The sequence below is a fragment of the Gopherus flavomarginatus genome, chromosome 2, assembly GCF_025201925.1.
Source record: "Gopherus flavomarginatus isolate rGopFla2 chromosome 2, rGopFla2.mat.asm, whole genome shotgun sequence".
NCBI lineage: Eukaryota > Metazoa > Chordata > Testudines > Testudinidae > Gopherus > Gopherus flavomarginatus.
In genome coordinates, this window is record NC_066618.1 from 248,765,219 (window position 1) to 248,792,402 (window position 27,184).

Genomic DNA, 27,184 nt, shown 5'->3' on the forward strand with positions numbered 1-27,184 from the left:
TATCTCATCATAGAAGGCAATCAGGTTGGTCAGACATGACTTGCCCTTCATGAATCCATGTTGACTGTCCCTGATCACCTTCCTCTCCTCCAAGTGCTTCAAAATGAATTCCTTGAGGACCTGCTCCATGATTTTTCCAGGAACTGAGGTGGGGCTGACTGAGTTCTCTTTCTTCCCTTTTTTAAAGATGGGCACTATATTTGCCTTTTTCCAATTGTCTGGGACCTCCCCCAATCACCATGAGTTATCAAAGATAATGGTCAACGGCTCGGCACTCACATCAGCCAACTTCCTCGGCACGCTTGGATGCAGTGCATCCGGCCCCTGGACTTGTGTATGTCCAGCTTTTCTAAATAGTCCTCAACCTGTTATTTCACCACTGAGGGCTGCTTATCTGCCCATCCCCTCTTCTGCTCAGCTCTCTGACCCCTTCCCCCCACTAATCGCCCATCTGTCTTGCACAGGGATTGTGAAGGAGCGAGGATGGGAGAGGTGATGCCTGAGGCTGAGGCTCCTTTTTACCATCCATGGTGCTGCCAATGGCGGGGAACATAACTGAACCAGGCTAGGGCAGGCAGCCTGAGCCCCCCAGTAACAGCTGGAGCTGGGGGACGCTGGCCCCTGGCCTGGGGCAGAGCTATCGCCTCGATGGTCCCGCACGTGGTCAGCTGCCTGGGGCCAGGGGAAGAGGCAGCCGGGCAGGGGGTCACCCTGGGCAGCCACCTCGCCCAAGGCGCATGCGCAGAGAGGATCCAAAGGGCTCAGAGGAGGCGGAGTCTCCGGTGACACCTGGCCCAGGTGTGGGGAGCGTCACATGGCCCCGCCACCTCCCTGCCCGGCAGCTTCCGCCTCCTCCCAGCGCTGCTCAGGTCGGTCAGTCGGGAAATGCCCGGGCCGCTGGCGGCTCGCTGAGCGACCCCAGGGGCTGCAGCGCCGAGCCCGGACCGCCACTGCCCCCAGCCCCGCCGCCATGAGTAAGATCGGCAAGTTGTTCAAGGGCGGCGGCCCCGGGCGTCCCAAGGGGCGCGCGGGCCCCACGCCCCAGGAGGCCTTAGCCCGGCTGCGGGAGACCGAGGAGATGCTCACCAAGAAGCAGGAGTATCTGGAGACCAGGATCCAGAGGGAGCTGGCCGCGGCCAAGCAGCACGGCACCAGGAACAAGCGAGGTGAGCCCGGCCCCCGCCCCTACACACAGAGCCACCGCCCGGCACTGGCCAGCCCGCGAGGAGAGCCCGCCCCTACGGGGGGCCTGCAAAAGCTGCCGCTGTGCACCTGGTGGGAGCTGTACGGCAGGTGTTGGGAAGTGGGCGGTGAGGGGAAACGTAGCCAGCTGCTATTCTCGGGCCGGGGCTGCTTCTTGGCATTGGTGGGCTTTGCAGGGCAGTGCGATGCAGAGAGATGACTGGCTTTCAGGGGAAATGCCTGCTAGACACGTCCGCTCGTTTGACTGGAAAGCTACATCTGTATTGCACATGGCAACACCAGAAGCAGATGAATTTGGGTGTAGTTCTCTCTCTTTTGGATTGTGTGTATATAGGGCAGCACAGGGACAGGTTCATTTTAGTTAATCCATCAACATGGCCTTTTAAATGTTTAATATCCTGCGGTTTAAATACTTCCACGTAGAGACCAGCTATGTATCAATCTTCACTGTATTCCTTTTTATATGCCATATTTTGGTACAGAAGGGGGGGGAAAAGACAAGATGGAAGGTCTTGTAGGAGAGTACTGGGCTCATGCTAGAGTCTAATCTATTTTTAAACCTGCAGGTACATGGTGTTTGGCTTCTTTTATGACTTCCTAGAGCCTCTCCAGCTAAACAGTAACAATTGTTGGGTGTGTGAAGTCAGAGGAGGTGCGTTTTCATGTTTGTACACTAGTGCTGTACAAGAAAAGCTTTGTGTAATCAGTGCTTTTCAGCTTAATTTAATTATTGTGAGTGTAGAACAGATTATCTTGCCCTTAAATAACTTATTAACTATGGGCCAGATTGTGATGCCCTTATGAATATTGAATAGTACTTTGCACCTTACATTCTGCTGGCATCAGTGGGACGTACTTGTGGTGCAAAGGATTGCTCAATGTAAATAAGGGCAGCACAGTCTGGCCTTAGGGAGATGAAATAAAGCACCAACCATGCAGCAGAAAAATAGTAGCCTCCATTGCTGAAATACCTGAGAATCTCCCAACTATTTACAGATTTATTCTTACAACACTACGGGGAGGTTGGGGAAACATTTATAGATGTGTAAAAATGGATTAAATGATAGTAAGTCTATGGTAGAACTGGGAAATGACCCCACATTTCTCTACACAGGGCCTTAATCACTAACCATCTTCTTCTTTGGGAAGAAATCAGCATTGTAGCAGCGGGATAGTATGGGCTTGATCCTGCTCCTATTGAAATCAGTGAAAAAAATCACATTAGTTTCCAAGAGTGCAGGAGCAGGCCTTCTGTTGCCTTGATAAATAACTGAATTTCAAAAGCAAGGAAATCTGAGCACCCATAGCAATAAGTTGACTAGAGTTACAACAAGCTGTTTTTTCAGAAATTTTAGCCCCTTTAAACTCCAGTGTTTTAGCTTAGAAGTCCATTTTTAACAGCTCAGTGATGGGATTTTTAACTGTTTGAGCCAACTGTGGTGCTGAAATTATAAAGTAATCTTCAGTACAAGACCACTGCCTTGAAACACGTTCCCGCTTCCCCAAATACTGTGAGAGGCAATGTTGTATGCGGTGTTGTTGTAGCTGCGTTGATCCCAGGATATTAGAGGAACAAGGTGGGTGAGGTAATATCTTTTATTAGAACAACTTCTGTTGGTGAGAGAGACAAGCTTTTGGATTTGACAAGATCTTTTTAGATCTGAAATTTAATATACCACTAAAATTGTGCTATGATAAGTAGGCAATCTCAGTGGTGGGTTTTCCCTTACTTGATCTTTCTACTGATGAATAATTTAAAGGCTAATGTCATGTAATTTAAATCTATAGGAGGATACTTCAGCGAAGTCTCACAGAAGGCTGCTTATTAAGGGTAGTCTGCTGTGCTTTAGTTTTAACTGTACTTTTCTCTCTCTCTTATCAGGAGTTAAAGATTTTAATTAAAAAGGGCTACTAGGTAGATTACTCGCTTTCCTGTTGTTCTTATACAGTTAAGTCAACACAATAGAACCTTGCACAAATGACTGAGGCACTGTAAATCAGTGGTTCTCAATCTTTCCAGACTACTGTATCCTTTTCAGGAGTCTGATTTGTCTTTAGTATCCCAAATTTCACCTCACTTAAAAACTATTTGCTTACAAAATCAGATCTAAAAATACGAAAATGTCACAGCACACTATTACTGAAAAATTGCTTACTTTCTCATTTTGTCTGTTTTTAGTTTGTACTGACTCAGCTAGTGTTTTTTATGCAGTCTGTTGTAAACCTAGGCTAGTATTTAGGTGAGTTGATGCACCCTCTGGAAGACCTCTGTGTATCCCCAGGCCAGGGTGGCAGGTTTGTATAATTTTTGGTGGTGCCCAGAAGAGGCCCAAGTCCTGTTCCCCTGCCTAAGGCTCTGGGAGGGAGTTTGAGGAGGGCTCAGGGAGGGTGTTGGGGGTGGGGGGTGGGCTCTGGACTGGAGGTGGGGTTGCAGGGGCTGGGCTCTGGGAAGGAATTGAGGTGTGGGCTCTGGGCTGCGGTAGAGGGTTGGGGTCCAGGAGGGGGTGCAGGGGATGAGCAATGGGAGGGAGTTTGGGTGTGGGATCTGGGCTGGGGCAGGGCTTTGGGGTGCGGGAGGGGCTGGAGGGTCAGCCTCTGGGAGGGAGTTTGGGTGCAGGGTCTGGGCTGGGGCATGGGGTTGGGGTGCGGAAGAGGGGTGCAGCACTTTCCTTGAGCAGCTCCTGGAAGTGACCCACATTCCCCTCTGGCAGCAGCTCGTAGGCAGGGGCCAGAGGGGTCTCCACGCGCTGCTGCCTGCGGGCACCATCCCTGCAGCTCCCACTGGCGGCAGCTTGGGGCGGGGACAGTATACGGAGACCCCTCCCCCCCCCCGGGGCCACAGGGACATGCTGGAAGTGAAGCCGGGTGGGCAGGAAGCTGCCTTAGCCCCATTGTGCTGCTGGTGGTGGCGGGGGCCCCGGGCCCTTTTAAATTGCCTGGGAATGGCAGCCGGGGTCTGGAGGGATGCTCTGGGGGAGGCATGCAAGGGCGGCAGGCGGGGCCAGGAGGGAGATTTAGCTCCAAACTTTGGTGGAGCTGGACCCCTGTGCTCTCATATTATTGGAGCATGGGAACCACAGGCCCATAGAACTCGACACCTCTGCCCCCAGGTATCCCTGGTTGAGAACCACAGCGGTAAATGACTGAATTTTGCAGATTAGCTAGTGAACAAATAATAAAAAACAAATGTACTATCTCCCCAAATATATTCCTTTCATTTGTTTCAAGCATTGTATGTTTTAATTATCACTGATATTTAATAACATACTAGTCAATATACTATGGTATATTTTGCAAAATATTTAGTTGAAAGGATGAAAGAGAATACCTAATTAATCTTGTTACATGAACTGGAACTATAAGAAACTGAGTGAGTACAAGTTGGATTTTACTTTGCTTAGCTGGAGTTAATACTTCGGGGGGGGGAGTGAGCATTGGGGACAATTTCATTTGTAATCACATGATCTGAGAAGCTTTATGTACCTAAAATAGGCGTGTCTGAGATGCATACTGCAGAATTTTGGACATCCCATACAGAATGCACACTGGCTGAATAGGAATGACCTCGTTAGATTCCAGGTGCGTGAGTCTGAGCTTAGCTACACTAATATTAGTGAGGTCCTATTCAGGCCCCGGTTCTTCATGAGCTCATAGGATTCCTGAGAAGACTGCGAAACATCAGCCAGCCCAAGAAATGTGACTTAAGAACTATAATAAAATAGCTATGCAAATAGAAAGATATTAGAATCTGTCATCTTCCTCACTGATAATTGTTGAAAATACAACTAATTCCTGCATCTTAGTCTGAAAGTAGCTACAAATGTAATCATACATGACTTCCACCTTTCCACGTTAATATCTCATTGCAGCTACACTAACTGTAGAGGTTTTCTCTCCGGCCAGGATACAAGTGCAACTTTTTGGAATTCTTTCTGTGTTGGTGCTTTCGTTACAAACGTTGTTTCCTTCCACAACAGCTTTGCAGTCTCTCTGTGCACCATATACAATCACCTATTTGTACTGAATTTCTTTGCAGACACATTGTGCCACATCCTCCGTTAGCTCCATTGACTTGAGTCAATTTGCAGTACACCTACTGACCCCTGCTGTGGTCTGACATTTATTTGTTTTGTTTTCAGCACTCAGAGAACCAAAGAAATTGAAAGGATAGAAAGTGATCTAAAATATAATTTTAGAAACTGAATAGATTTGAGAAAGGGGAGGAAGGTGAAGTTATTGGAAAGATGCAAGCTCCATGTCAATTACCATTGCATTCTCTTCATACTTCTATATCAGCAGTTCAAACCCAGCAGCAAGTCAGGAGTGGCCAAAAGTGGTTACTACTTGATGGTGATGTGCTTGCCCACATGAATGCATTGGTGTTCTTTGTGCTGTGTTTTGTGGAGTGGTTTCCACATCACAAAAACCACCGTCCACCTACAATATCGGCAGAGAAACCAAGGACTGAATGAGTATATAGATTGAAACAACCTTCTCATGGCTAGAGGTCATATCTCCAGTTGAGAGTTGAGATCCATTGGGGAGGTAGGCTGGGGAAGTCTGCAAAGCTGTGGCCTAGGCTGCATTTATTTAATTAGATTGTGGTATCAGTCTGGCACCTTCCATGAACACTAAGAATTGACTGAAAAGAAATTGAATAAGTGAAAAGGGAATAATCTTCTTTTGTGACTAGGAACAAAGTTTAGCTAGAACGTCAAAAGTCATACAGCAGATTAGTGATGACAAACCCTAGGTAGAGGCATGGGATAATAACAATCTTAGGACATTACTAATAGAGCCTGCTGCAAATGTGGTGTTGATGCACTTGGGCATGCCTGGTGTTCTGGCATTCCTTGTAAATGACTTAGTTGTCATAAGGTTACTGATGCTGAACAATGATGCAACAGTTTCATGTTACCACAAAACAAGTCCATAATTCCAATAGCAGGGAGGATGTCAGATGAGGATTGAAGTGGATTGGCGGAGCTGTGTGGGGAAACGTTCCCAGCACTCTTACTGTACCATGTCACAGACAGCATTCCTAGTCCTTTTTCTTATCCTTTTTTTTTGTTTAAGAAGAATCAGGCACGCAATTGACATGTGCTATTTGTAACAAATACACACAATCTTCTCCCACAAGTTTTTAAGAATTATGGGCCTGATCCTGATGTGATTTACGCAGGTGTCATTCCATTGGCTTCTCAAGTTACTCCTTATTTGCACCAGTGTGAGATTAAAATCTGACCCACTGGGTAAAATATAGCTAAATTAATCAGTACTCTTACAGAGCAGATCTTGTGGGAGGCACAGGTTGCTCACCGCCTAACATACCTCTTAATTTGAGAGCCCTAAGGATAGACAGATTTGTGCCAAATACCTACTCTGATGAAGTGAGAAATTTTCTGTAATATTTTTATGAAGTCTGTGTATGCCTCAGTTTCCCTCATTTGTTGCATTGCTACTTACTAGGGGCAAAAGATTTAACAAAAAAAGTTTGACATTTTCATAATGAAGTGTGTTTAGTTTTTTGGTTCAAAACAACTTTGTTTCAGAGTTTTAATTTTCTTAAACAACAATCATTTAAAAATGGTTGAAGTCAAAGCAGCGTTTTGACTTTTGTTAGAACAAAACATTTCATTTGACCAGAAACTTTTTTATATTTTTCCATTGTGCTGGAAATGTTGAAAAAAATATTTTTGGTTTGGATCCAAAATCTTTCTTTTTTTCCCCCTGCAATTACCCATGATCTGGAAAATCCATTATTCATGCAGCTCTAGATAACAGCAGTTCTCTATCTCACAAGGGTGCTGTGAAGATAAATGCAATCAAGACTGCAAAGTGCTCTGAGAGTACGGTAATGGAGACCCTGTAAGTAGTATAGCTAGACAGGCCAAGTGATACCTCACACCTCAGGAGATACTCTGCTGAGCCACACTCAGGTTGTCATAAACAGATAGTTAAGGGTTAATGTCTCTTTTACCTGTAAAAGGTTACAAGCAGGGAACCTGGACCACCTGACCAGAGGACCAATCAGAAGACTAGATACTTTCAAATCTCGGTGGAGGGAAGTCTTTGTTTTGTGTTTGTTTGTCTGTTGTTCTCTCTGGGTTCTGAGAGTAACCAGACATACCTACAGGCTCTCTAATTTTCTGTTCAAATAGTAAGTATAAGTACAAAGGTGGTTTAGGTTTTTTGATTGTTTTCTTTATTTGCAAATGTGTATTTTGCTGGAAGGATTTTAATTTGCATTTGTGCTGGGGGGAAGGCTTCTCTTTAGTGTCTATAAGCTGAAAGACCCTGTAACCTTTACCATCTGAATGACAGAGACAACTTTTACTTTTTTTCTTTCTTTTATTAAAAGCTTTTCTTTTTAAGACCTGATTGATTTTTTCCCCTTGTTGAGGCTCAAAGGAATTGAGTCTGTACTCACCAAGGAATTGGTGGGAGACAGGGAGAGGGAAGGGATGGGGGGAGGTGGAATCCCTCTGTTTTAGATTCACTGAGCTTGAATCTGTATTACCTCTTGGGGAGGGGGGAAGAGGAGGGGACAAGGTGCACTCCTCTCTGTTTTAGATTCAAGGAGTTTGAATCACAGTGATCTTCCAGGGTAACCCAGCGAGGGAAAACTTGGGAGAGGCAACGGTGGGGGAAAGGGTTTACTTTCCTTGTGTAAGATCCAGGGGGTCTGGGTCTTGGGGCCCTCTGAGAAGGTTTTGGGGGGACCAGAGTGTACCAGGCACTGCAAGTCCTGGTTGGTGGCAGCACTACAAGATCTAAGCTGGTAATTAAGCTTAGGGGGATTCATGCTGGTACCCCATCTTTTGGATGCTAAGGTTCAGAGTGGGGATTTATACCATGACACAGGTTGAAGCATAGTGCACCTGATTTTGAGAGCTTCTGAGCCTTGGTAGCTGCCACTCACTTCGCTGGGAGCTGCAGGTACTCAGAACTTCTGAGGAGCAGACTAGTGTTAACACAACGAGGAGTCCTTGTGGCACCTTAGAGACTAACAAATTATTTGGGCATAAGCTTTCATGGGCTAAAACCCACTTCATCAGATGCATGGAGTGAAAAATACAGTAAGCGGTATATATACACAGCACAGGAAGAGAAGAGAGTTGCCTTACCAAGTGAGTCAGTGCTAATGAGACCAATTCAATTAAGGTGGACATCAGCCATTTCCAACAGTTGACAAGAAGGTGTGAGCATCAGCAGAGGGAAAATTTACTTTTTGTAGTGACCCATCTGACATCAAGAATTGAACATTCAAAAACCAGTACGAGAGCACTTCAGTCTCCCTGGACACTCAGACTTAAGTGGCAATTCGTCAACAACAAAAAACGTCAAAAAACAGACTTCAGTGACAAACAGCAGAATTGGAATTAATTTAGAAACTGGACACCATCAAATTAGGCCTGAATAAAGACTGGGAGTGTATAGGTCACTACAAAAAGTAATTTTCCCTCTGCTGATACTCACCCCTTCTTGCCAACTGTTGGAAATGGCCATCCACCTTGATTGCATTGGCCTTGTTAGCACTACAAAAGTAATTTTCCCTTTCTTGGTGTTCACCCCTTGTCAACTGTTGAGAATAGGCCACTTCCACCTTAATTGAATTGGCCTCATTAGCACTACCCCTCACACTTGGTAAGGCAACTCCCATCTATTCATGCGCTGTATATATATACTGCTTACTGTATTTTTCACTGTATGCATCTGGGGTTTTAGCCCACAAAAGCTTATGCCTAAATAATTTGTTAGTCTCTAAGGTGCCACAAGGACTCCTTGTTGCTCTTGCTGATACAGACTAACATGGCTACCACTCTGAAACTAGTCTTAATGTAAGAGCTTGCTGTTTCCTGAAGAAAACCGTTCTGTTTCTGGTTAAATTGATGTTACATATATTTCCTCAGATTATACTTTGAGTCTTCCTGCCTGACTGGATTCTTTTTCCAAAATTTTTGGAATGGTAAAAACATCCTTTCTCAGACTCATTCTGTGAAGTAAGTTTATCTCCTCTGCTCACTTTCTTTGCTTTTTGATGTCATTTTATTCATTTATTCCTTTATAGCTGGGTTGGTTATTATACAGTAGCATTTCTGAGGAGAATTTCAATACAATGCTGTCATCTACTTCTAACACAGTTACAGATGTTTAAGGAGTCATATGTCTCTGCAGTAAGAGAAAAAAAAGCCCTAAATCAATTGAACATTATATCTGAGACTTGGAATCTACGAAATTTAGAAATCCCTGTGAATCTCAGATTTGAAAGCTTTAACTCCCTTGCCTCTATGTATTGCGATACTGCCTCTTATGTACATGATCACGTAATACTGGGCAATGTGATAACTAGTAAATGTGGCATTCAGTTCACAAATATGGGTTAATCAAGTGGGGGCATGGGAATGTTGTATATGTGATGGGTTGGATCACAGAAACCCTCTTGGGGCAGGGCCGGCGCTTCCATTTAGGCAACCTAGGCAGTCGCCTAGGGCGCCAGGATTTGGTGGGGGGTGGCATTTTGCCACCGTCAGCGGAAATTCGGCAGCAGAGGGTCCTTCCGCGCTTCGGGTCTTTGGCGGCAATTCTGCGGCGGGTCCTTGACTCGTTCCGGGACCCACTGCTGAAGTGCCCCGAAGACCGGGAGCGCGGAAGGACCTCCTCCTAGGGCGCCAAAAACCCTGGCGCTGCTCCTGCCTTGGGGCTGCCAACTGATATGCCAAGACGACTACTGCCCCTGCTTTCCCTACCAGCCTGGGACTCCAGAGCCCTGCCTGGCTGTGCCAGACACACTTGCTGGCCACAAACACAGACCCAGGTCTGAACCACGTCCCACAAACTGCAGACTTAATTGAAAGCAGCTTAAGAAGTGTTCCTGTCTTTAACACTCAGATGCCCAACTCCCCAATGGGGTCCAAACCCCAAATAAATTCATTTTACCCTGTTTAAATCTTATACAAGGTAAACTCAAATTGTTTGCACTCTATAACACTGATAGAGAGAGATGCACAGCTGTTTACCACCCCCTCAAGTATTAATATATACTTTGGGTTAATTAATAAGTAAAAAGTGATTTTATTAAATACAGAAAGTAGGATTTAAGTGGTTCCAAGTAATAGCAGACAGAAAAAAGTGAATTACCAAATAAAATAAAACAAAAACATGCAAGTCTATGCCTAATACAGTAAGAAAACTGAATACAGATAAAACCTCACCCTCAGCGGTGTTCCAGCTCCTTTTACAGATTAGTCTCTTTCTAGTCTGGGTCCAGCAATCACTCTCACACCCTGCGGTTACTGTCCTTTGTTTCAGTTTCTTCCAGGCATCCTTTGGAGGTGGAGCAGCTATCTCTTGAGCCAGCTGAAGACAAAATGGAGGGGTCTCCCATGGGCTCTCTCTTGTGGGTGGAGACTTCCCTCCTCTCTCCTATGCGAAGTCCAGCTCCAAGATAGAGTTTTGGTGTCACATGGGCAAGTCACATGTCCATGCATGACTAAGTTTTTACAGGCAGCAGCTATTGCCCACATGCTATCTTGAATGTCTCCAGGAAGACTCTTGTGTGGATTGGAGCCTTTCAAGTTCGATTGTTCGTTAAGTGTTTCTTGATTGGACACTTAATTTGCACACTCCTTTCTCAAGAAGCTGACCAAATGCTTTACTAAGGCTTTTTAAAATCAGACAAGTGTATAGCCAATATTCATAACTTTGAATACAACAATGACACATGCATACAAATAGGATGAATATATTCAGTAGATCATAAACTTTACATGTTACATATATAGAATAAAATGTTCTAGTTATGTCATATATACATTCATAAGCATATTTCCATAAAGCCTTATGGGGTGCGCTGTCACAATATCTCTTGAGTAATGTGGAAGAGGTGAATAAAGTGATTTGTTACAAAGTGACGTATTCCGTAAGTGCATTGTGGGAAAGCTAAATTCAGTGAGTTAATAAAGATGGTGTGTTTATATTTAGCTGCTTGCTTTTATAAATGTGTGAAAATAAAGAATTCTCTCTTGCGGCTTCTACTTGGAAGGAGTTCACCTCCAACTTCAACCCAGAACCTTCTGGATTTCGAAAATTGCTGCTCTGCATGTACAGCTAATCTGTCGTGTGTATGAACAGTCACTAATACTAACACCAGGGTGATTAGATATCCCATTTTTAAAGGGACAGTCCCATATTTAAGCCCTCCTGCGGGTGTCCTGACTTTCTTAAAAACAGGCAAATGATCCCATATTTTCTGTCTCTGTCCCCGTCGCAGTACTGGTGGGTCCTGCTGCTTGCCGGATCCCTGCTTGCCAGCCACCTGCCCACCAGCGGTGAGTTGGGGCAGCGGGGTCAGGTGGCCAACGATGGGGGTGGGTGTGCAAGGCTGGTAGTGGGGTGAAGATGCAAGGTGTCACACTCCCAGCACTGTATGGAGACTGATCGAAACGCTCAGTTCACCAACAGCCTGGCGGGCAGACTGTTTCTGTCCCCCTACTGCCACTGTCTGGGTCAGTGCTCTAGAATAGCCCAAGACCCTCTGGCCTGGGGTGCTGGCCAGGAAGAGCCAAGCCCTGCATGTGCCAAAGTCCCACACAGCGCTAGCATGGGGAAATCTCTCTGCCCCTCAGCTAAGTTCTGGAGTGGCAGGGGAGCAGGAAGTGATTTCCAGCCTGTTCATGCCCTGAACCTGCAGGCTTCAGAACAGCCCTTCAAACAGGGGCTTAGCACCCTCTTCTCCCCAGCCTGGGTCTTGCTCCCAGGGAGCACGGGGCTGTTCTGGCCCCTAGGCACCCTCCCGTGCTGCATGCTCGGATGCCGCTCGTCACCTCTGTGCCCCTGCAGATCGCCGGAGTTGTAAGTTGCAGCCTCTTGAGGTCCTCTTATGCCTCCCTATTTTCCCAGACATGTTCAGCTTTTTTGAAATTCCTCCCGGACAGGGATTTGAGAACCAAAAAGCCAGCCACGTGTGGGGAAAATACGGACATACAGTAACCCTAACAACCGTTCTAAACTGGCTTCTAAATTTAACAACTGGTTCATGTGAACCGGCTTCAGCTCACCACTGAACATGAGTAATTTTATCAAGTGTCTCATATTCAGCATGGGGAAATATAGACACCCTAACTAACACCATTAAGTTCCACAGCTCAAAAATGCCTTTTTTGTCCTATTAATTTATATTCCCTCACAACAGACATTTCTCCCAAATTCATATGTACTTTTCTGCCACATGGCACCATAAAATAAAATTATATAGTGAAAAATCTTTTATCCAGAGCAGTTGAAAGCTGTCTATCTTATGCAGGAGGTTAGAATACCCTTCTGGCCTTAAAACTGTTAATCCATGATTAAGTAGCCCCTAAAAAGTGTTGAGTGAGTGATTTTGAAGCAGGAGAGCAGAAGTGCTTTGCACTTTGGGAGCAGAGGGCACTAAAACAGCATGAAAAATGCATGCAAGTGTGTGTATGTGTGTTGGGGAGAAGATTCAGTGTGAAGCTGAAATAGTATGTACATAGGTGTGGAAATTCTGGTGCCATCTGTCAAAGGTTTTTTCAATATAATGTCAGCTGAGACACATCCCAATTCAGTACATTTGTAGTCACTGGACCAGCCTAGCAAGAGTGGGTGGATCTTGAATTTGAACATTCCAATTTTGGGTACGTTTGAATGGGGGGATGTAACTACAATTTCTTCCTCCCAAAACATTTTGCTGGAGGCATTGCAAGATATTTAGTATTACAGAATCTACCCAAACATTTGTCCTCATACAGCTGATAAGGCACAGTGCAAGGCATTCATCAGTAAAACACAGTACATTTCAGTGCACTGCTACACATGGTGACTGTTCTGCACCTATGTAAGGGGCCTGGCTTCATCTGTAGGCGTAGGTGCCACAGTATCTAGATTCAGCATTACCTCAGACAAGCAGTCTGAATGAAGCTGTATGAGGACAAATGCCAATCTGCCCTGGAGGAAAATTCCTTCTGGACCCCAAATATGGGGATCAGTCAGGCATTTGGTGGCTAGTTAGTTATCGCTCCAGTGATGGGCAGTGTTACAGTCAGCTTCTAGTCCTGCAGCAGCTTCAAAAATGAGATATGAGCAAGAAGGAAGGAAGAGCATGACAGAGTGCAGGACCACTTGGTCCATAATATACAAGGAGTTAACTACATCCCTTTCCTGGCACAAGTGTCTATGAGGAAGGGCTGTGTAGAGCTGCTGGTTGTTCCTCAACCCAGGCAGGACTAACACCACGCCCAAGACCCTTTCCCTGAGCAACACCGGCTGCAGGTGCCTCACTCTGCACCTCTCTCTGCTCCAGGGCCAGTCTCAGGAGACAACCTCCCTCCAGCAGATCTCCCTTCAACTGAATTCTCTCAGCCCTTTATAGCAGTGGTCCCCAACCTTTTTCATCTGACAGGCACCAGACAACAATCCATGGAGGACTGTGGCAGCGGACGAGCATCCGCCGAAATACGGCAACATCAATAGGTGTCGCCGCTTGTCGGTGGTATTTCAGCAGTGTCATCCAGAGGCATCGCTGCCGATGCCTCTGGATGATGCTACTTGTTGGTGGCATTTCAGCAGATGCTTATTCGCCGGCCAGAACGCAGGCACACTTAGACACCTCAGCAGGTGTCAGGGTGCCCACAGGCACTACGTTGGAGACCCCTGCTTTATAGGGATAACTTGACCCCTTCCCAGCTGGATCTGATAAATCCCCCATGTCTGTTTTTAAAGGGGCAGACCAACCTGCTACAGGTTGCTGGAAAGACAGACGGGAGAATACCCGTGGGAAGAAGATGTCCACACCCAGGGCTTGAATGAAACCCCTCCTCAACCCCAGCATGGGCCATCTTTTCTTGTGTGTGGTTTTGCTTATGCCTTATGGTATCTTTATGCTGCTGTGCCCCCACTGAAAAATCCTGTTTGTTGCTGTATTATAAGATCAAGTGTAAGTAGTCTCTTGGCCTATCCAAGGCCGTGATCAAGTGTCTTGATGTTTTTGGTCTTTTGGCCTTGAGATGAAAACTTTGTCTGTGTCTCTGGGACCTTGAAGTAAAAATATTATCTACATTATTTCTGCTGAGTCACAAAGATAGTAGGGAGTGGCTGAACCTTGCTGGTGGTCTTGATGTAAGGGTCAGGGATTGGCCCCTACAACAGTTTTTTGACAAATAGATCCATCGAAAGCATATTGAGCCCCAAAGAAATCTGACTCCACCCTCCCAGCTAACTGACCTATTTGGCTAGGTGACTCTGGATTTCTATTGCTCCTGCCACTTTCAAAGAGCAGCACTTCCAAGGAATGTGACCTTCAAGGAGCAGCACTGACAGACACCATCAGTGATGTGATAGTTTCTTTCTCCATCTTCTTTGGTTTTCCTGTTTTTCTTTCCTGTTTTCCAGCCTCCTTTTCCTTCCTTCTCCTATTTTTTCCTTTCCGTTTTGTTTTTCAGTCCCTCTCTGATGCTCCTCCTTTTCCTCCCATCTTGTCCTACTTTATGCTTTGACATGGTGAAACTCAGGGCCACCTGCAGCGAAGGAAGAAGCTGCCTCTGGACTCCAGGCAATGCTGCTTCTCTCTGATGCACAAGAGTTGCTAACCTATTTCCCCAGAGTCAATTCATGCAATCGCAGAGCAGGCAGGCAGGCCACTGAGCAGTGCATTTTATGGAGTAGGTCCTGTTTTCCCTTTGTTTATGTGCCAGTGCTTATAGATAACAGCTTAAAATAAGGCAAGAGAATGTGAATTCTTAACTCAGGGTCTCCTAAATTATACTTTGTTCCATTTACACTGTTCATTGTCACTGAATCTCGTATGTGCATTTCAGTTTGAAAAGGAGTTAACTGTGTCCCTTCTGATTACACAATAGCTGCATTACAAGCCCTGAAGAGAAAAAAGAGGTACGAGAAACAGTTGAGCCAAATTGATGGGACGCTCTCCACCATCGAGTTCCAGCGGGAAGCATTGGAAAATTCCCACACCAACACAGAAGTGTTCAAGAATATGGGCTATGCTGCACAAGCAATGAAAAAAGTGCATGAAAATATGTAAGTGCATTCTGTCCACTTCCACAGTAGGGGGTTCAGGCTGTAAAACTCGCTCTCTGACTGTGTGGATTAAATGTTTTAGTTTCATTGAGACACCTGGTTCTGATTTTGTTTTTGTTAATGTTTAATGTTTGGGAGCACTTCCGATAGTGGAATGTGATATTTAGAAGAAAAATAGCTTGTCTCAACAGCAAAGCTCAAAGGTTGCCCTACCATCCTACGAAGTGCACAGGGATGTTATTATTAGGTCTGAATTGTCTTTGGGAGGTGCTGAGGGCAGAGAAAGCAACAGCAGAATAGCACTTAGCAGAGCAATATGGAGTCTTCTCTCCGAAGTCTCTAAATGGCTGTGGAATTCAGGTTTTTAAAGGTGTTCTAATTCGACCCCAGTTTAGCAAAACTACTCATGTGCTTCAAGCCTGTCGAAGTAAAATCAGTTCTGTTCAATATGGGGTCTTGTACTCCCGCCCCCCCCCCCCCACCACTGTAGTTCATTAAGAGACAGGACTAACATCTGCCATGTTTGACTTGTCAACTTCTCACATGCTTAAAGATCAGCATGGGCGTAGTACCTTGCTGAATTGGTGCCTTAAATTGGAGACTTTCTGTAGTCAGGGTTCTTATTAGTAAAGGGACCAGAATCTTTTCAGATTAGGTTTTCCTAAGGCAGATGTGGTCAAAGAATGTGTATTTTAAAAACAATTTAAATACTATTTCTCTAGGGACCTAGACAAAATTGATTCTTTGATGGACGATATCACTGAACAGCAAGCAGTTGCCCAGGAGATCTCAGAAGCTATTTCAAACCGAGTTGGGTTTGGTGATGAGTTTGATGAGGTTAGTATTGCAATGAAGTCAAGGATAAAAGATGTACCAGCCTAATACAGTGATGATTTTATTGTGTGGTGATTTGTTTTTAGCCTTTTCCCCATGCAAGTTGTGACTATAAAATTGCTTGGATACATTTAATCATATTTATAAAATGTATTTAGATATTTTTAAAAGACGTTTGATCTCAAACTCGCTCTCCATGTTCTTACCCTGTATGTGTGGACATAACTGAAATGTGTGGTTTGCAGTGCTCAAGATAGACACTCAGTCAAGTGTGTGTTTATCTTGAGCACTGCACGTCAGTATCCGTATGACACATTGCACTGTGTGCAACTCTAAACACTCAAGGCCAGACTTTGAAAGGTATTTAGGTGCTGAAAGATGCACACATGCACCTTATAGGATTTTCAAAAGTGCCTGAGTGGGTTACATGCCAAACTTTCTAACTGACTCCAATGGGAGTTAGGCACATAACCTGTTCTAGTGCTTTTGAAAATCCCAATAGGCATCTGTTTGCATCTTTAGGCACCTAACCTTTTGAAAATCTAGACCACAGGGCTTTATCTAATGCCTGTAGGAGGCCTCCTGTTGACTTTGGGCACTTAATCAGGCCCTTATTTATTCTTAAACCAAGTTTTTTTTCAAATGTGAAAAATACTAATTCTCAGTGCGGGCCTAAGGATCTGATCCCATGAAGTGATAAGCATTGGAATCAATGGAAGGCAGCAACTGATTCTTGAAAGCACTCAGCGCCTCTTGGAATCAGGCTCAAAGTCCATGGCAAGTTGGAAGATTTTTATATATTGATTTTGAAATGATGAGCACTAAGAATTGTTTAAACAGTGTCCAAAGCAGTAAAAATAACTAATCACCTTTTCCACCTGAGCTGAAAGCAAGCATACAGCATTCCAGTCCTGCAAATAGATATATAAATAATATCTATATAAAAAGATTTTAATATGTGCCTGAAAAAATATGCTTCCTTTGTGGGGTTTTTTTTTTTTTTTTTTTTTGGCCTAGGTCCTCACTATTTAGCATTTTGGTGACTTGTTAAAGAACAATAGGTTTCTTTATTTTGTTTTGTTTCCCCATTGACTTCTGCTAAGTAAAAAGGCAGGCAACGTAATCGGTATTCTTTAGAAATCTTTAAACCACAACTAGATGTCTCTCTAAAAGATATGTTGTAGCTCAAATAGATGTTATGGTCTTGATGCAGAAATTATGAGGGGAGGTTCTGTGGCCTGTATTATCCAGGTGATCAGATTAAATGATCATCGTAATCCTTTCTTAATTAGAGCCTGTTCGGACTGTTTTGTCAAAACATTCCGTCAAAATGTCCATTGGCAAAACTTTTCACAGAAGAAGGGTCAGTTTTGAGAAACTTACTGTTTCTAAATTTTTTTTCAAATGACTTTTCATTCTGAAATTTAAACTAATTTGTATTATATAACACACCACTGGGTTTTCCCATCCTCTTTGTTACCATTGAGCTAACAGTTTTAATTTATCAGGTGAGGTATTTCTGGTAGAGATGGATAAGTATTAATGCAGTTATACAAGACACTGATAAGACCTCACTGGAGTACTGTGTACAATTCTGGTCACCCATGTTCAAGAAAGATGAATTCAAACTGACAGGTGCGGAGAAGAAATACTAGGATAATCAGGGGAATAGAGAACCTATCTCCTACACTACAAAACAAATAAAAACTCTTGCAGCAGCAAAGCTCAGAGTCCGGGTTAACTGACTCAGGCTTGCACTATGGGGCTAACCACAGTAGTGTAGACATTCCTTTTCGGTTTCAGAACCCGGGCTGCAGCCTGCTATTTTTAGCCCCTGCAAGCCAGAGTTAGTTGATCCAGGTTTGTAGGTTCACCATTTTTTGTTTTTGCAGTATAGACAAACCCTAAAAAAGCAGGTCTCATTTAGCCTAGCAAAACCAAGGCTGAGAGAGGATATTACAACCCTCCATAAATACATCGGGATAAATGCCAGGGAAGGAGAAGAGCTAGTTAAGCTAAAGGACAATGTTGGCACAAGGACAAATGGGATATAATTTGGTCATGAATAAATTTGGGCTGGAAACTAGAAGGTGGTTTCTAACCATCAAGAGGTGAGTGGTTCTGGAACACCCGTCCAATAGGAGTTGTGGGGATAAACAAACTACCTGGTTTTAAGATGGCGCTTGACATATTTATGAAATGTATTATAGGACGGAGCTGCCTGAGATAGCTGGAGACTGGACATGATGACCCAAGAGATCCCTTCTTGTCCTATGTCCCTACTGGTTCTTTGATTAGTGATTGTGGTTTAGGATGCCCTTGATGTTAAATGAACCTATTGCTTGAAATATAACTTTGCAAATGAGTCTTGCTTGCATTCAGGATGAGTTGATGGCAGAATTGGAGGAATTGGAGCAAGAAGAACTGAATAAGAAAATGACGGATGTCAGATTGCCAAGTGTCCCATCCACATCGCTGCCTTCCCGCCCTGGTAAGCTGCCTGCCATTTTAAGTTTCTTATAATTAAGCCATGTCCTGAGAGAGAAGAGGGAGAGAGTGAAAGCGCAAATGAAGCATTTAACTCAGCTTTAACTTTTAATGTAGACTTCTTATCCATTTGTTGGGCCTTCTCACATGAAGTAATGGAAGGGTGATCAGACGTCCCAATATTTCCTTGTTTGTCCCGCATCCTGACTGATGTTTGGTCACGATGTGAATTGTCCCAATATTTTGCACTCCGGCGCACAGACGGAGGGGGCTTGTGCCCCCAACTCAGCCCCGGCCCCACCCCGACTCCACTCCCTCCCTGCCCTATTGGATCCCTCCCCAGATCCCCACCCTGGCCTCGCCTCTTCCCCAAGCACACTGCATTCCTCTTCCTCCCTCCCAGGCTTGTGTGAATCAGCTATATGGCGGCTGCTCAGCCCACCAATTTTTCCCATGCTCCAGCAGCTCTTTTTTGGCTCCACTGCTGGCGACTCCCTACCCCGTGTCCTGATATTTCAGGCCTCTCATCTGTTCACCTTAAGTAATGGGGGTGTTTTGTTTGGTTCATGGAAACATTTAGGACCAAATTATCTGCAGGTGTAAATAGATGCATGTCCACTGGCATTTGTTTGGTGTTTAACATAGGTGCGGCGGTATTTTCCAGTGAATCATATAGGTAGGTAACCCAGAAATGAGAAGTTATTTTTCCCCCTTTCTGGCAAAGCAGCCATTTGTTTCTTTTGAAATAGGAGGCTGACCTGGATTCAGAACATTTCAGTAACACAGCTCCTTCTCCTTAGCATGACAGTGGATTGAAATTTGCCATAGATATTGTATTTACCAGCGAATGAAATGAAAGTTCATATAAATTTAGAGACTTAGCTTCAGTTCCTTTCCTTATGGGCCACGCTTGCTTCCTGAACAATCTCATTCTGAAATTAAGCAGTAGCTAATAACCAGGCACACAGCCCTTTTACTAGAGTCATTCTGAACCATTTACTCTGAGTTAACATTTATCCACTGATTTTGTTTTTTCCACCTTGTTCCAGTGTTTAGAGCTCAAAATACCTCCCGCTGAAGTCAGGGAGTTGAATCAGACCCATAATATCCAGGGCTGTAAGTGAGCTACTGGTGAGACCATAATGGCTGTGCATTTAGTCTGCCTACTCCCTGGGCTACCATATTTAGCTCACTATTTGATAAATTGCTTTGAGATACCTCTAGGCTGACTAGCGTTACACAAATCCTGCTGTCAGTGAATAAAATGGCTGTTACTTGAGTCACTGATTACTGTTAATCTCTCACTGTAGCATCCTCCAGGAAGAAAGTGGAAGATGAAGATGATATGAAGCAGCTGGCGGCTTGGGCTTCGTAACATCAGACTGCAGTGTTTAGAACAACAGGTTTCTTACGATACAGGTGTAAAGAGTTGCAATAATGTTTTATATGCTTAACAAGTCGGACCCAATTTGATCACTTGTTTTACTTTAGTAGGGCCAAATGATCTTAAAAAAAATGACTTAACTTCGATACTATTTTTAAATGTTCTGTTTTTTTAAAGAGATTTTCAGGACTTGGCCAGTCTTGTATCATTTTTACAGTGAAGAATCCAGTTGGAATTTTTATTAAAAAAAGAGCTTTTACTATGGAGTATTTTTGTGAGACACTAAGGCCCCTATGTACACACATGACCAAATTCACTGCTGGAGTGAATGTTTGAAATGTAGTAAAGTCATAAAGGCTTACAAGCAGTGGTCAGTTTGGCTCAGAGTATTTGAAAGCTAGTGGAACAGCTTCCATAAGCTGCTCCGAGCACATGGACCTAATGGGGCTGCATATGGGCACAGATCACCCACCCAGAGCATCTTGCAGTATCAGGGTCCCAAATTGTAAGCTCCTTGGGGCAGAATCTTCTATGACAGGCTTTGGTGAGTTTGGTTTTGTTTTTTCCCCTGTAAATCACCATATACACTTATATAATTAGTTATAATCAAGGTTTAAAATCAGTTCAGGCTCATTCAGTGAAAATGGTTTGGCTCTCAAGTGTAACTAGGGGAAAACTAGAGCGCAGAATTAGTTTTAATCTAGGTCCCTGCTGGTTTAAAACTGATTCAGTTAACTCTGTTAAAGACCGAGAGGAGATGTGGCCTAACTACTGCTTATATGCCTCCCAACTTAACTTTTCCAGGAGGAGTCATAACTTCATATTACAGATTAAAAGTTGTCATAATGGGACTTGTAATGCTGTGATTTCAAAATAACATTGGTTTCCAAGCATTCAGTTCCTGTACTGAGACTTGAATGGAAATTGTATCGAAGTGTTAATATTTGAAATTTCTTTTAACTTCTTTCTTTCACTTCTTTGAATGTGAGTGATTTAGATGTGATGTTCATGTACAGTGTTGCACAACTGATTATTTTTAGTCTAATGGGACAAATGTTATTTTGAGTGCTGAAGTACTGTGTATGCTGAGAAATCAGAACAAGCAAAGTAAATGAGACCTTCTGACTTAATAACCCACTGCCGTCCGCAGTGAAATACTGAAACACTTACATGGGGGGGTGGGGGGTCCTAGAGTACTGGAAATCAAAGTAATACTGATCTGGGTTTCTAGTTTTAAAAATTATAATTGATAATCAGGCCAGCCAGGAAACAGTGGACAACGGGGGTTCTTTATCCTTGTAGCAGCAGCAGATTAACCACTTAAGATTCTGTGCCAAGCACTTTGGCCTCACACCAGCAAATGACTTCAGTCACCCATTCTTCTGTACTTAATGTTAAGCATGTGTTTATGTGTGTGCTCCTGAATGAAGGCCAGAGTGCTCAACAGCTTGCTGGATTGAGACCTGTTAATAGAATGGAGTGGATTCTGAAGTTACAAATAAGACTGGCTGGATTCTCCTCTTACACTAGTCCAGAACTAGTATAACTTCACTGGACTTACTTTTGGTCTATGTAGGTATGAATGGAGAATCAGGTCTGTGTGCAAGGCTAAGCCTACACTAAAGGGAAAAGTCAATCTAAGCGATGCAATTTGAGTTACATGAATAGTGTATCAAATCGATGTAGCTTAGATCTACTTCCTGCGGGATCCACGCTACACGATATCAATGAGAGATGCTCTCCCATTGACTCCCCTTACTCTTCCAGATCAGGTGGAGAACAGGAGTCGACGGGAAAGCGATTGGTGGATGGCCTATGCATTGATTGCCAGTGTCCATCCTCGGTAAGTGTAGACAAGCTCTTAGAGAAAACCAGGTGCATGTGCAACTCTGTTGCAGAGCTGGGAAGCACCAGAAAGAATCTCTTTCTGGAGCAAGAAAAAGAAAGCTGGAACTTTGTAGGTCTCTATTTTAAAACAGTGTATTTTATATTTTAAAGCATAGTCTTCTAAATTTATTATGGAAACTAATACAGTAACAGTGTAATTCAATTGTATTGCATTCTAAAATGCAAGACAAGATACCGATGAGAAGCTGCTGGGACTAAGGGGTTTATTAAAATAACTAATCGTCTGAGTTAAGATCTGTTTTCTATGCATTTGGTGAGAGTCACATTTTCAAGATTAAGCAAGCTTATATATGTCAATGTACCTAAGTTATGGATAAATTGGGCAATAGTGATGGACTACTTAGGTGCATAACTGGCCATGTGTTTGCACAGATCTGATCACTGTGCACACCTCTGGCATTTCTATACATAAGTTAGGCAGTGCCAATATGTTTACATGCTTGGTTTGGAAAGACTGGCCCATAATATCTGTTTTTTCTCAAGTTAGTAGTTTTCCAATACTTAACACTTAACCTGTTCAAAGTGCTTGACTAACACTAATTAAATACAATGTACATTTGATTGTACCTTTTAGAAGTAACCAGAGATATTTGTATTGCTATTTAATTTCTTTTGAAAATAAAGACATGGTCCCTGCACTGGAAAGCTTTCTCTGTGTCTAGTTGTGTACATCACTCATTTCTATTGGATCCAAGCCTCCCATAAGTATCTAGATATTAACAACTAGCAACTTTTTGATCACTGCAGGTAGGGAGTCAGCGTCCTTGTGACACAATGAAAAAGGCTTTCCTCCCCCATGCAGTGTAGTTCTCAAACTCCAGAAATCCCCAGCATACCTTCAAAGACTATAGACTCTTATGCTTCTAAAATCCTGCTTGTAAGATATGCCCAAGTTAATGGAGAAAACTCTTACAGTAGCAGGTTGGCTCTAGCAAGTCCTTCTGCTTCAATACTAAACAAATGCTATCTTGACACAGAAGAGAGACATACATTCAAAAAGAAAGAGGCAGTTTTCAATTGGATCTGAATTTGCACATGAAGACTAGCTCCTCAGAGGTAACTGTAGCTCCAGTTATTTCAATAGCGGTACAGTAACTCCTCACTTAAAGTCACATTTTTCAGGAACTACAACATTAAGTGAAACGAATCCATTTTCCCCATAATAATTAATGTAAATAGGGGGGTTAGGTTCCAGGGAAACTTTTTTTTGCCAGATAAAAAGCATTATGTACATTTTAAACAAGCAATTTAATACTATGCTGTGGGGAGTAGTGTGCACGTGCTGTGTGTTTACAAACATACTGTACATACAGTACAGTACTATAGTTGGGAGGTGCCCCCGCCTTACCCTACACAGGCACAGCCCACTAGCACTGGAGATGAGGCAGGCAAGGAGGCTGAAGGTGCTGTAGGCTCGGAGAAGCATATTGCGCAGCAGCAGCAGCTTCCCCTACTCTGCAAACACCAGGGGCTGGAGGGGGCTCAACCCTCAGCCCGCCCCCTTCCCTCCTTTCCCCCCCAGCCCCCATTCTTGACCTACCTCTTCTCCTCCCTCCATCTCCTCCCCCTTTACTTCCCACACTGCATCCTCGCTCCTCTCTCCCCTCCCTTCTAAATGCTGCAAGCCAGCTGATTGCCAAGGAGGGAGGGGGAGCCTGCATGCTGAGTCCTCGCTCCTGCCCCCTAAACACCACAAGCCAGCTGATTGCCCTAGGCAGGAGGGAGGAGCGAGGACTCGGCACGCAGGCTTTCCCTCCCTCCCCCCACCACTCATTCAGAACAGTATTTCCTTTAGGAACTTTTTTTTAAACTGGGCTTTTACACTTTAATCTGAGTATTTTCAAAAAGGGAAATAATTGTTGTAAAAATAATTAAATGTTAAGTTTGTGCTGTTTGTGTAAATTAAAAATGTTGATATCTTAATTCTTCTATAGAAGTTTTTGCTTATCTTATGGTACCTAACCTGTCCTCCTTACACTTTAATTCTGTTATCTGGGCTGGGCAAACTTTTGGTGTTTAAGGGTTCAAGTCTTGTGAACAATTTTGGGAGTGTCTGGGTGGGGGGGGTCTCCCAAAACTAGTTTTGAATTGAAAAGTTTTTCCGAAAGCAATTCAGTTAAATTATATATTTAGTTAAAGTGATGCATGGGCTACATTCCTAGGGACCTTCTACCCTGCAGAGAAAATTCTACTGAATTAAAATGAGTTCCTATAAAGCCATACTCTCCTTTCCTGGAGTTTTAAGGAAGACATGCAGAGGTGTTCTCTTGTTTAATTGGGATTTGTGCCCCCCCCCTTTTTTTTATGACTTATAAAGAGAGCCTGAAAGAGATGGACAGATGCATGTTTTCCCTCTTTCTGAAGTTGCTAGAGGTTGCTTCCAAAATATATATTATTTGCCTTTCAGATCTCACTTGTCAAATCCACAAAGATGACCCTTCTCCAAAATGTTCATTAGAGTTAAATAGGGGTCAACACAAACATGAAAGTTTTAAACAATCCAATTTAGAATCACATAAGGGAGGATATCAAGTTGGATAGTTTAGATGATGTAGTGCCTGAAAACACCCTTGGCTGCCTTGGAAGAATTAAAGATTACTCAAAACATCTTAAATTTGTCATTTCTTCACTTTGCAACCCTAATGCTTTTTTAATATAGCTGTGTTAATTGCCCAGGCCTGGTGTGTAGGTGTATACTGTGCATATTTTTAATGAGATTTTTCCCTCTCTCTCTCCTTTCCTCACTTCCTTCCCTCCCACAGTCTCTCCTAAACAAAGCTCATATTTGCTAATATTTGAGTTGAGTTTTTGAAGTCGCGTTACTTGAGTGGGTTCAAAATGAGACAAACCCAAGTCTGCCCATTCCTATCTCTCACTGAGTACTGTAATCCAGTACTGCTGAGGGCAGAGCTTTCTTAGGAGCGGGTCTGCTCAGCTGGAATATGCTCTCCATGGCAATCTTCTTGCCGAGCCTTACCCACTTAATGAAATCCTGGATTCCCAGTTCACTCATAAAGCTGCAAGCAGCTGGGGAGCGTGTTTAGTCTCTTACACCAAGAACTTGAATCTCTCAAGCCTTAATACCATAGTGACAGGCACCAAGTAAATGCTTGTGGTCAGGGCCGGTGCAACCATTTAGGCGACCTAGGCAGTCGCCTAGGGCGCTGGGATTTGGGGAGCACCATTTTCTTCAGCAGCGACCGCGGTGGCCGGCTCTTCGGCCATCTCGGTCGCCACCGGCATTTAGGCAGAGGGGCTGGGGCAGGGGAGCGCGGGAAGGGTCACCTGCAGCAAGTGGGGGGGGCGGTACGCAGGGGATCTCCCCACCCCAGCTCACCCCTGCCCTGCCTCCTCCCCGAGCATGCCATGGCCGCTTCACTTAGGTGCCACAAACCTGGGAGGCGGGAGAAGTGAAGCAGCCACGGTGTGCTTGGGGAGGAGGCGGGGCGGGGGTGAGCTGCTTCACTTCTCCCGTCTCCCAGGCTTGCGGCGCCAATCAGTTTAGGTGCCGCACGCCTGGGAGGTGGGAGAAGTGAACCAGCCACGGTATGCTTGGGGTGCTCATGCGCAGAGCAGGGGTGAGCTGGGGTGGGGGGCTGCCTCAGGGCGGAGTAGGGGAGCTGCCGCGGGAGGGGGGTGCAAGGTGGAAGTTTCGCTAGGATGCAAAACATCCTTGCACCGGCCCTGCTTGTGGTAGGAATAAATTTACATGGAGCACACCTGCTATATGTGAAGAATGCATCAATTAACACCAGGGTTTAGGGCTGGGTAACAGAACAGCTAAGAAAAGTTGCTAGTTTCTAACACTCTTACTGATGGCTGCAACAATAAAACACAAAAGGTCTCCTGATAATACTATGCTCACAGGCTCTAGGCACCAGGGGTAAAGTTTGCAAAAGTGATTTAGACACTGAGAGAAAAATCAATGGGACTTAAGCACTTTTGCTAATTTTATCCCTCCTTTTCAAAAGCCAGGAAATAGTTAGGAGGCTTTTTCTAAAGAGACCGTTAATATCGCAAGCCTAATCTTAGATGCACACCAAATATTTTCTTAAATCAATTTCAATCACAGCATGTTGCAACTAACATACTTATTTGTTCACTCAGGTAGTTGTGAGCTGGTGGGAATGAAATTGGTTTAATTTCAGAAGATAATTGAGAGGTTAAAGATTCTAGAGTAATTTTTTATTTGAAAAAACACATCAATAGCCTTGAGAGCACTAAATTATCAGTGCTGTTAGTGCCTTTCCTTACTTGAAATCAAAGGGAAAAAAAAACCTAGAATCTGCTCTTCTATCAGGGGGAGGGAAGTATCATTTGGAAGCTCTGTTAAGTCAAACGGGAGTCATCTGGATCCCTACACTCAGTACTATTTCCTAAAAAGATTAAATGTTACATATTTTAGATGGGCTCTAAATCTTCAGATGTATTACATGACTCCCTAGGTTGTTATCTGTGTTAAATCTAACCAATGGAACATTTTGGCATGAGATCATTAGTTTAATTAATACTGAACTAACCTAGGTCAGCCAGGATTTACTGGATATGGAATTGGGTTGTTTAAAATGACTGACATATTCTTTGAATTTGCAACACCTTAGTCATCATAAAGCTGCAAAGCAGGTTGGTCTTGTAAGCTGCACCAAAGTCGTGGTTGCATAGGATTTGGAGGGAAAGGAGTTTGTTAGCCGGTAGGTGGAGCTCTGTATTCAGCATAGGAATGGTAACAGGCTAGGGGACTGAAATCCACTTAGCAGGCTCCTGCTTTCAGACAGAACTTTATTTCAATCTCACTAATTGATCATCTGGCAAAGAAAAGGTCATTGCATATACGAATGTAAATTTTAAAAAGAAGAAAAAGGTTTTCTGGTTCAGAGCTCAACTATGCCTATAGTTACTGACCTGTTTTGCTTCCATCTCCCTGCTTGGTTTCCCATTCTGCACATTTAACATGTGCAAAGAGGAGACCCAGCCATGCATATGTTTGCTGGGGTGCCCTCCGGTAAGCATTTGAGACCTAGCCAAGATTTGATGAGTTAGTTCCTTGACTTTCAGGCTGAATTTTTTAAAAAGTGCCTACATGACTTGAGAGCCTAGGCTGCGAAGTCACTTTGAAATGGATACACTTAGCTTTCTTTCTCCCAGCCCCAACTTTAATTACAGCTGGGCAAATGGTTTATTGAATTCCTTAGTGCTAATTTTAATTTGCTTGAAAGATTATTTTGTCACACCTCAGAATTCTTGCAGTATCCCTTAAAAAAAATCCTCATCCAAATGTATTACAGTACCAGAAATGCCTTGTAAAGGATGTAA

General features: G+C 43.9%; 1 protein-coding gene across 3 annotated transcripts in view; it reads left to right on the plus strand.

Annotated features, from left to right (window-relative positions):
- The first annotated feature begins 829 nt into the window (after positions 1 to 829).
- The window catches only part of CHMP4C (charged multivesicular body protein 4C), a 101,529-nt gene continuing 75,174 nt past the window's right edge, over positions 830 to 27,184 (plus strand). The window contains exons 1-5 of one of the 3 annotated variants that reach the window (XR_007772660.1): positions 830 to 1,166; positions 15,081 to 15,258; positions 15,981 to 16,095; positions 18,475 to 18,583; positions 19,890 to 20,507. Coding sequence is in view for 2 of the 3 variants with exons in the window: in XM_050941369.1 (XP_050797326.1) it covers positions 971 to 1,166; positions 15,081 to 15,258; positions 15,981 to 16,095; positions 18,475 to 18,583; positions 19,890 to 19,954 (663 nt within the window). In the remaining variant the exon portion in view is untranslated. Of the gene's footprint in view, positions 1,167 to 13,322; positions 14,159 to 15,080; positions 15,259 to 15,980; positions 16,096 to 18,474; positions 18,584 to 19,889; positions 22,529 to 27,184 lie in introns of those variants that run through there. The other 2 variants (XM_050941369.1, XM_050941370.1) reach the window with 2 other exon arrangements.